Source organism: Perognathus longimembris, chromosome 1, assembly GCF_023159225.1.
Source record: "Perognathus longimembris pacificus isolate PPM17 chromosome 1, ASM2315922v1, whole genome shotgun sequence".
Classification (NCBI taxonomy): domain Eukaryota; kingdom Metazoa; phylum Chordata; class Mammalia; order Rodentia; family Heteromyidae; genus Perognathus; species Perognathus longimembris.
The window spans coordinates 1,340,634-1,350,730 of NC_063161.1; the positions used below are offsets into that span (position 1 = coordinate 1,340,634).

General features: G+C 68.6%; 1 protein-coding gene across 1 annotated transcript; it reads left to right on the plus strand.

Annotated features, from left to right (window-relative positions):
- The first annotated feature begins 825 nt into the window (after positions 1 to 825).
- LOC125356714 (basic proline-rich protein-like) lies at positions 826 to 9,842 on the plus strand. Its single transcript, XM_048353391.1, has 8 exons — positions 826 to 1,058; positions 2,946 to 3,481; positions 4,195 to 4,319; positions 5,092 to 5,357; positions 6,071 to 6,373; positions 6,615 to 6,715; positions 7,969 to 8,201; positions 9,420 to 9,842. The coding sequence occupies exons 1-8, from the start codon at positions 826 to 828 to the stop codon at positions 9,840 to 9,842; spliced, it is 2,220 nt and encodes a 739-aa protein (XP_048209348.1).
- Positions 9,843 to 10,097: the final 255 nt, after the last annotated feature.

Consider the following 10,097-nt stretch of genomic DNA (forward strand, 5'->3'; position numbering starts at 1 on the left):
CCCAGGCTGGAAGGGGCCAGCCCGACCTGTTGCGCGAGCCTCCTGGTTTCGCTTCCAGTCCCAGTGCTTACTGATGAGCAAACTCTTGCATCCTGCAGGGAAGGTCAGAGGTCTCCCCAGGGGCCGGGTGCATAGACTGATGCTAGTGGGTGATAGCGGAGGAACGCCAGGGGAGAGGGGACGGGTAGGTGATCGATCACAGGTGTTGCAGGATGGATAGGCTGTTGATGGCGGAGGGTTGGATGGTTGGCAGATATCATAGACATGTGGTTGTGTGTGCACGTATGTGGAATATACACACGTATGGAGGATGCTATTCAGGACGTATGGACTACAGGCCAATGTATTGCTCATCGCTACCTTGCCAGCTTTGTTCTAGGAGTAACTCTGCCCGTGCCCCAGTCCCTCCTTTCCATCACCGGCTGGTGCCCTGGGCCGTTGCTGTTCCTTGGAACTGCCGCCCCTGGCGTTCTTCTCTCAGAGGAGGCTGGACTCGGCCCCCGCGCCGTCTGCTCACACCCCCGCCGCCTCCTCCCCTCAGTCACACGCACACGTGGGGCCCCGCGAGGCCTTCGAGCGCTGGCACGCGGAGCCTGGCGCCAGCACGGGGGGCTGGCATCTCCCCGCGTTTCCTGGCATAGCACCTGAGGACAGCCCCACCAGCTGCCCACCACGGCGGAGGGAGCCACGGCGCTTGGAGACGCGGAGACCCGCGTCCACGGCGGAGGCCGGAGCGCACTGGGGGCTCCAGGGCCTCCTTGCCACGCGCCCCCCCCTTCCGGGCCTCCTTGCCACGCGCCCCCCCCCTTCCGGGCCTCCTCCCGCATGAGTCCCCTTCTGGGGGCCTTTGTGACCCTGGACTTGGCTGTGGGGAAGGAAGACGGACGTGGCAGGAGCCCACATTTCGTCTCCCTCATGAAGTCGGCCTTGGCGGCCGGGGGCTCTGGGCCAGGCCCCCGTCCAGCGCCCCCCCGGCTCTGCTCTGAGCTGGCTCTGGAGGAGGCGGCGGGCTGGAAGCCTGCCCGTGCTGCCCGCAGGAGGGGCGCGCTGGGCACCGAGTGAGGGCCCGGCTCGCAGCGAGGGCAGAGCCCGGCAATTACTGTAACTAGTGTAGCATGTTATCCTATTACCACGGATACAAAAGTCTCCGAGCTTCGGCTTCCAAAATGTCATGTCAGACAAGACCTGGATTTACTTCCGACATTTTTAATCTCCCGAGTGGAGAAGCCGGCGCGTCCTCCTAGGATGGGCACGGAGAGAGCCGGTCGCTGGGGGCCACGGCGCGGCTTGCTCAGGCGAGCGCTACGGAGGAAGGGGCAGTGGCCGAGGCATCAGACCCGAAGCCGCCCCCGAAGCCGCCCCGGAAGCCCGCACCCCACGGTCCTGTCCTGTGCTTGCGTCGTATTTTCACGGCTGCGTGACTCTGGTTACATAGCCATCGTTTCCTTCGGAAGTCCCATTTCAGTGCAGCCACGAATCACATGGGCTTCTCTTTAAATAAACATTAAATCTTGGCTCCGAGGTGGTTTGGGGCGTGCAGGAGACGGCGCATGTAGCCACACCCAGTTTTCCCACCCAGGTTTCCCTCGGTGTCTGCGGGCTGTTGTCGGTTGTGGTTCACACTCCGTGCGAGATCGCACAGGGGCTCCCTTCGGGGCCTTCCCCCCGGGCCCCCCCACATCACGCTGGGCCGTGGCCCCGCTGGTCCTCTGGGGGTGACCGTGCCCTGACGGCCAGTGCAGCTTTGGAGAGAGGGGGCCAGGATTTCGCAGGCCTCCCGGGGGCGGGACCTGCCTGATGGTTCTCTTGTGTCTGGACGGGGGTGACGGGGTCTGGGCGGAGGCTCAGCGAGGGAGGGAGGGGTCTCCTGGTGTCCTCTCCAGTCCCGGGGTCCCGGGTGGGAGGGTGCGCCCCGCAGAGGCGAGCTCTGTGCTCCCGCTCCCTCCGCGCTCCGGAGGCCCGGAGGGTCAAGGGTCAGGCCCGCCTGCCCGGGGTCGAGCAAGGCCGCGTGGCTCACGGGCAAGGCCGTCACGAGACTCGGAAAGAGCTGGAACCTTCCACCTTGGTGAGAGCAAAGCACAGTTCGTGTCCTTCCATTTTTGAAACAGAAGGGTCGAAGACGGACGGGAGACCAGCTCGTTCCGCCGGGCCGCGGCCTGCACCGCCCGCACGGGCACGCGTCCCTGCACACACGCGTGCGATGCGCGTGAGAGAGGAGGGCAGGCTCCACCCGCGCCCGGGGCCCCCCGTCTGCCAACTGTGCCCCGCCTCGCCGCGCGTGAAGCGGAGCCGGGGCCGGGCCGCGCGGACACCGTCCCGGGGGCCCAGGCGTCTGAGGCGCGCGGCGGCGCCAGAGTCCTCTGGGAAGGAGGGGGAGGCGCTGAGAGCCGGCGTTCTCCCGACCTGTCGGCCGTGTGGGCTCCGCCCCACCTCCCTCTCCACGCCACACATCCACTCCGGCCTTACGGACGCAGCCTTGATCCCGCCTTCCGCACGGGCGCTCCACCTTCCCCCGACCTGTGACCCTTAGCCTGCAGCCCCGCCCTCCACGCCGGAGCCCCGCCCTCCACGCCGGAGCCCCGCCCTCCACGCCGGAGCCCCGCCCTCCACGCCGGAGCCCCGCCCTCCACGCCGGAGCCCCGCCCTCCACGCCGGAGCCCCGCCCTCCACGCCAGGGTCCCTCCCTCCACGCCAGAGCCCCGCCCTCCACGCCAGAGCCCCGCCCTCCACGCCAGGGTCCCTCCCTCCACGCCAGAGCCCCGCCCTCCACGCCAGGGTCCCTCCCTCCACGCCGGAGCCCCGCCCTTCACGCCGGAGCCCCGCCCTCCACGCCGGAGCCCCGCCCTCCGCGCCGGAGCCCCGCCCTCCACGCCGGAGCCCCGCCCTCCACGCCGGAGCCCCGCCCTCCACGCCGGAGCTCCGTCTCGACCTCTTTTGTCGCCCAGGCCCGAGGTCAGCGCAGTCTGGACTCGGCAGCCTCCAGCACACCCCACGCAGTTCCGCAGGCGTCCTCTCCTGCCCCCATCCGGGGCCCGCCCCCAGCCCAGCCCCCCGTCGGGTTCTGAGGACTTGGCCCAGCACCCTGCGGACCCCCCCTGCCCCCCCTCCCCCCGCCGCAGCGCAGGGGCAGCAGAGCCGCAGGAGAAGGCACGAGCACTGTCACTTACCCAAGCCTCCAACCGCGAGGTCCAGAGGAAGCCACCACTCAGCCTGTGCCAGCCCCCCGCGTGGCCCCCACTCCACGGCCAGCCCCCCGCGTGGCCCCCATTCCGTGGTCAGCCCCCCGCGTGGCCCCCACTCCACGGCCAGCCCCCCTCCCGCGTGGCCCCCACTCCGTGGTCAGCCCCCCGCGTGGCCCCCACTCCACGGCCAGCCCCCCGCGTGGCCCCCACTCCGTGGTCAGGCCCCAGTGTGGCCCCCATTCCGTGGTCAGGCCCCAGTGTGGCCCTCCTACCATCACAGAAGCCTGGCCCTCACACAGGTAAGTGAATGAATGAATGAGTGGATGGGTAGATTTACTAAGGGCGTAAGGCAGAACAATTAATGAGGCATAATTAGGGAACATTAATGTGGGCTAATTAAGTAGACATGGATGAAAGTCCACCTCTCCCATGCGGACCTTTAATATCCTACAGCATCTTCTCATGACCAGCGCTAAAGGTGTTTCAAAAGGGTCTCTCCCATTTTCTCATCTTGCAAATAACAACGGATGCGCTCAGCCAATGGTAAACGGGGTGTTTCCCTTGACCCCCGTTACTGGTGGGGGGCAGACCGAGCGGGGTGAGGGGCCCGAGGCCTCCGGAGCCCCGCCTTCCGCACAGCCAGGCCTCGGGGCTGACATTGGCATCCTGAGGAGTAAAGCTCCGTGTTCCAGGAGGTGAAGGCCCTGACCCTCCTGGGGCTCTGGGTGCCGGGGCGTGAAGACACCTGCTCCTCAGCTGCGTTCCAGCCGCGGGCTTGGTGTCCCGGGGCTTGGCGTCCCGGGCTTGGCGTCCCGGGCTTGGCATCCTGGGCCAGGCCGCCGGCTTGTCTCCCCTCGTCGTCGGCCCGTGCGTGTGGGAGCTACCCGCAGTACAAATGGGAACGGGAAGTTGGAGACAGAACAGGTGCGGCTTGGACGCGGTGCTGCCGACCGCGGGCTGCCCCGAGGCCTCTGACCTCCGCTGACCTCTCCTCGCCCCGCACGCGGCCCAGCTGTGCTGAGTGGCAGAGGACGCAAGTCGTTTGCATTCACCGGCATTGGCAGCGGTTCCGTGAGCCCACCCTCCCCTCGCCTGCTTCTGAAGGGCTTTGATGGCACTGTGGGCAACGCCATCAGGGTGGCTCCCAGGGGTCCCCAGGGGAGGGGAGGGGGGAGGAGAGGTGGGGGCTGCTGCGGGCTGGGAGGCACAAGCCGCTGACCGCAAGGACGGAGCCCCAAGGCGGAGAAGCGGTTCGTGGCCTGCATTGCCAGCGGCGCGCCGCGTGGACGCTCCCTCCCTCCCTCTCTCCCGAGGACGAGGGTGAGGACGGGCCGGAGCCACCGAGCCGCGACTGCTCCAAGGGCGTCGGCAGCGGAGGGAGGAGGAGCTGAGCCCAGGCTGAAGGTTTGGGGCTGCAGTGACGCGCGGAGGGGGGGCCGGGCCGCGGGGGCCGGGGGGCCCCGTTCATCTGCTGGGGGCGGGGGGAAGGCAGCCGCACCCGTGGACCCCCAGAGCCCCAGCCTGAGAACCCTGCTCTGCGGCCAGAAGGTCGCGGGGTTCACCCATGTGGCTGCCACGCTTCTCTGTCAGGAGAGAGAGCGCGCGCGCACACGCGCGTGCCCACCAGACCAGGCTGTCCGGTGACGGCAGCGCTGCTCTGGCCCTGTAGCCCAGTCCCGTTGCCTTCTCCTTCCCCTTCATTCCCACTTAGGGTCTCGGGAACTGCAATTAGCAGATGGTTCGAGCTCTATTAACCAGCGCCTCCCCGCGCCCCCTCCCACGCCGCTGGAATCGGCGATTGGATTTCTTAATGACAGAAGAATTAAGTAATAGGCCCGAGCTGGGCCACAGGCAGCCGTGTGAAGCCGTGTGCAAAATTGAGATTTCAACAAGCCCGATAACGTATTAGGGCAGTGACCGCGCCGTGCGGCATCTCCCGTCAAACGCCCGCGGGTGCCCGTCGGAGCCCACGGGCGCCCGGGGGCCCTCTGGCCTCTGGAGGAGGCCGTCGGTCTTGTCCCGAAGCGTCCAGGAACCGGAGCGTCCTGAACCCGGCAGCGGGCGCCGACCCCCACGGCGGGCTCGCCCTTTGCTACGGAGGACGGGCGTCCTCCCGCAGGGCGCGGCCGCCAGCGCCTTCCCGGGGCACCGCCCAGGTGCCCGGCAGCCGCTCAGGTCACCTTCCACGCGCGCTGGGTCACGGGGTGGTCACGGCCCATCTTCCGTTCTGATTTGTCACCGCCGGCGGAGGCACAGGGGTCCGAGGCAAGATGCTCCGTGACAATTTTATGAAGATCAATGTTATTAAGGACTGAGTTCTTGTCCGAAATAATTTGTATAAAATATAGTCACATTAGATGAGAATCTGGTGCCGAGTTATCAGCTAATGGGGTGTTGAGTCGTGAGGAACCTCTGGCTTTTTCCACAGAGTAATTGAACGTGGCACGGTTGATGCTGGTGTGTGCGTGTGCCGAGAATGGGAGCCGTGTCTGGCCCGGCCTGGCCCCTCGGGACAGCGGTCCCCGCCCGTGACAACCGCGGACCCCAGATAGCAAGGGCAGCACCTCCCGTCCCCGGCCATCCGCCACGCCCCCGCGGGCCAGCCTCCCCTCGATGGAGTCGGGAGGCCCCGCCCCTGCACGCAGGCGCACACTCGCTGAGGACGCGCCACGCCCCTGCACGCGGACACACACTCGCTGAGGACCGGTCACGGAGGACACGCCACTGGATGTACAACCTAGCCCAGAGATATCACGTTTGAGATGGGGTCATGCTAACTGCGCAGGCTGGTCTTGAACTCGCGCAGCTCCTGCCTCGGTCTCCCAAGTCTCTAGGATTCCAGGCCTGTCTGGCCGTGCGGGCCCTCACCCAGGTGTTCTCGGATGCAGTGGGAAGGCTCTGCCTGCCCGCCTCCTCCTCGTTCCTCCCCTGCACCGCGGCGCCTGCCCGGCCGGCCCCAGGCCAGGGCTCCGGCCCTCTGCCTCCAGCACCGTCCCCGGGGCTCGGGAGCCGGCCCCCCGCGGGCTGCCGCGGCTCCGGGCTGTGGGGAGCGTGGTCCTGGGCCTGGCGGGCAAGGGGGAGCCTGCGGCCCCGCTTTGTCGGGGGACAGCCCCAGCGCAGAGGCCGCGGCTCTGGCCTCCTCCCGCCATGCACGGGAAGCGCCTGACTCCCGGGGAGCCCCGCGGTGCCCGGTGCTGGGGGGGGGGGTGACTCACGCGTGGGGCAGGTCCTGCTCCAGGTCTCCCTTGGCGCCCGGTGCTGGGGGGCACGGGTGGGGGTGACGGCATCGTCACCGCGGGCCTCCTGTCCCAGCCCCCCTCAGCCCCATTCTGCTCCGGTCCCTTCCCCCTCCATCTTCAGGCTCCGGTGCTGCCTCCCGGAGCCCCGCGGAGGGAGGGCAGCCTGCGCCCTCCCCTCGTGGCCCCTCCGCAGGTCCCGGATGAATTTCAAGGGCTGTCACTCGAGCACCTGCCTCCCGCACGTGGCAGCCCCGCCCGTGGCCGCGCCCTCTCAGGCGGGGGCTTGCAGTCAAGGTCAGAGAAGGGGACGGAGCGGGGGCCACCACGCCCAGGGAGCCCAGGGAGGCTCAGGGCTCCCAGAGCAGGTCACAGGAGGACAGGAGGGTCTGGGGTGGCCTCATCAGGCAGGGCGGAACCTCGGTGTCCGGCCGGCCCGCCCGCCCGGTGGCCGCTGGCCAGGGCCCACCTCCGCGCCCCTGGCTCTCATCCGCCGTCTCCCCTGATTAATGAAGTCATCCATCATCTTCCCCTCGTGCCGGCTCCCCTGGCCTCGGCAGCTAATTCTGCCACATAATGGAATGTGAGCACTGCCTAATTTCCAAATTAAAACGCAGATGGATGGCGGCTCCCTCCCCGGGCGCGGGCGCGGGCGGCGGGCGTGTCCCAGCGGCCCTGGAGTCTCCACCACACGGGGCCGGGTGCTCCTGCCGGCCCCGGGCGGCGGGCTGCGGAGCGGGGGGCCTGGCGGGGGTCAGCGGGATGCTGCGGACTCTGCCCGTGTCCCCTGCTCTGGTGGCCGCTGTCCGGGTCCCGGTCAGGGACACTGGCACTGAACGTCCGTCCACCACGGTCTCCGCCCCGCTGGCCCAGGCGGGGCGCAGGCCTGGGGCTCGGCATGAAGGACACAGCCTGCCGGGGGGAGCCGGTGCCCTGGCTGGCTGGCAGCCTGCTGACCAGGTCACCCGGGGGGCCTCCAGGGGGCACAGCGGGCCGTCTCCTCTTGCCCCCGGGCCCCGTTTCTTACAAGGAGCTGAGGGTCCACCAGAGGGCCTTCTTCCAGGGAACTCTCTGAACTGCCCCCACCTGCACCCCAGTGTCCGGCGTGAGCTCACAGAGGCGGGGGGCGGGGGGGGATCACCTCACTGAGCCGCGCGCCAGGCGGCCCGGCCCGACGGCAGCGCCGGGGCTCCGTGGCCCGTGGCGGGGGAGGGGCAGACTTCCTTCCGTGGGGGCCTCACGGGTTGGGGCGGGGGCAGCCGTGGAGGGGGTGGAGAAGCCTGGTTTGGGGCGATGGGGGGTGGCTATTGGGGTGGACGGGCGGTGCGTGGAGAAGGCGTGGGAGGCGTGGGGGTCAGGGGTCGTGGGGTGTGGAGGTGGTTGTCGTGGGGAGTGTTGGAGTTGAGGGGTGTGGACGGCCGACTGTCCGCTGGCCCGTCCGTCCCCCCTGAGCGCGGCGGGCCGGCATCTCGGTTCTGGGTCGGGAGAAGGGCTGGTCCCGGCGGGAGGGCTGTGGGCCTCGCCGTCCGCCCTCCGGTCCCCGGCCGCAGGGAGCCGGGTTCAAGCATCCAGCCCGGAGCAGGCGCGGCCTCCGCCCAGCCCCATCACTGGACAGCCTCCGCCCCGGCCCGGCTGCTTGGCTGCGAAGGCCCAGGAGCCTCCCACGGCCTCGGGCCGCCCCGCCCTGCTGCGCCCTTGCTCAGGAGTGGCTGGTGTCCACACAGGATTTATCCTGTGCCCAGCGGTCTCCTCAGCTCTGCACCCCGAGGATAAACAGGACTTAGTATGGAGACACTCCTCAGACTGCCCAGGCAGCCGTGGGGTGGGGTGGGGGGGACAAGCGCAGCACCTCTCCTCTGGGCCCCGGAGGCCACGGACTGGGGGGGTCAAACCCAGCGCCCCTCCTCTGGGCCCCGGAAGCCATGGACTGGGGGGTCAAACCCAGCGCCCCTCCTCTGGGCCCCAGAGGCCATGGACTGGGGGGTCAAACCCAGCGCCCCTCCTCTGGGCCCCAGAGGCCATGGACTGGGGGGTCAAACCCAGCGCCCCTCCTCTGGGCCCCAGAGGCCATGGACTGGGGGGGTCAAACCCAGCGCCCCTCCTCTGGGCCCCAGAGGCCATGGACTGGGGGGTCAAACCCAGCGCCTCTCCTCTGGGCCCCAGAGGCCATGGACTGGGGGGTCAAACCCAGCGCCTCTCCTCTGGGCCCCGGAGGCCACGGACTGGGGGAAATAAACCCAGCGGCTCTCCTCTGCGCTCCAGAAGCCATGTCAGACAGCAGCACCTCCCCTCCCAGGCCTTCTACTCTCCAGTCGCTGTTGGTGTAAACAGAAAGTGTAGGAATTCATTAAATCCATCATTTCTCAATTTGCTCTGGCACATTGCAGGTAATTAGCAGCCTGTGCACTCAGCATCTGTGCCGTTTACCCCACCATCACGCACCACCATCACGCGCCACCATCACCCGCCCGGCACCCACCCTGAGCTCGGGGACTCAGAGCCAAAGGTCCCACGAGCGTGGCCTCCGGCTGGGCCCACGACCATCAGCCCAGCCGCCGCCGCCTCTCCTTCCAGGAGAGAGAAAGGGGCGGGGCCCCAACGGGACCAGGCCAGGAAGGAGCCAGCCTGGAGGGGACACCCAGGAGCCAGGGGCTGAGAGCGGCTGAGAGGCTCCCGACCGAGCCAGGACAAACCCCATCTTTAACGATGCCTCTTCATAGCTCTGAGACCACACCACAGGCCCCAGGGAGGGGGGACGCTGCCCCCTCGCCCCACAGAACCCGGGTCCATGGCCTGGGCCCTGGGCTTGGACCCAGCACATTCCACCCCAACTTCTCCAAATCATCGCTCACCCCCCCCACCCGGAACAACCCCAGGGGTCCGGGGGGGGAGCTCCCCGATGCCAGCACCGCCCCTGAGCTGCTCGCCCCTGGGTGGGAATGTGGCCTCTCCTTTGTCCCGGCCCACGGCGCCCAGACACGCACCTCCCTGGCCTCCCCAGCCCACGGCCTCCGCCCGGGAGCCCCAGGCGCGGAAGCGGCCAGGGCCAGAGGCCCCGCCCGGTAGCGGGTGTGGCCGGCAGGGGCTGAGCCAGAGCCCTGCTGGGGGAGGATCCGTCCAGGAGCTTCCGCCGCTGGGACAGAGCCCGCCCCGGCCAGGGAGGCCCTCTCCCTTCAAAGCCCACCGCGGGCCGGCCGGGGACACGGCCAGGCCTGACCGCTTCCACGGTGAAGTCCAGCCCGGCGTTTCCGACAGCCGCTGCGGTCCAAGCGGCGTGAAGCAGCCTGGACCGCCACAGGAGACTCCAGTCCTTCAACCTGAAATGAGATGCTTTCCACACGCGCCCTTTAAAACGTCAAGGCGGCCCTTTCTCTTGCGAGAGGACGTGAAGCCCATTTTGGCTTTGCGGGATAAACTCCGCTAGGCCGGCGCGCCGTGTGGGTTTGCACGAGTCTGATTCGATTTGCCGGTGTGCGTCAGGGGGTTTGCTCCCGTGTTCTTTGGTCAGTTTCAGTTTGGTTCATTGTAACGAGATCCCCCACTCCGGAGCGCTGGGCTCTCATTCACACCGAGGGCCTGCGGGTGAGGGCTCGGCCAGCCCAGCGATGGAGAGCAACGGGAGGCAGGTGTGGGCGCCGGGGCCTGGGCTCCCCAAAGGGACGCTGCCCGCCTTGCGGCA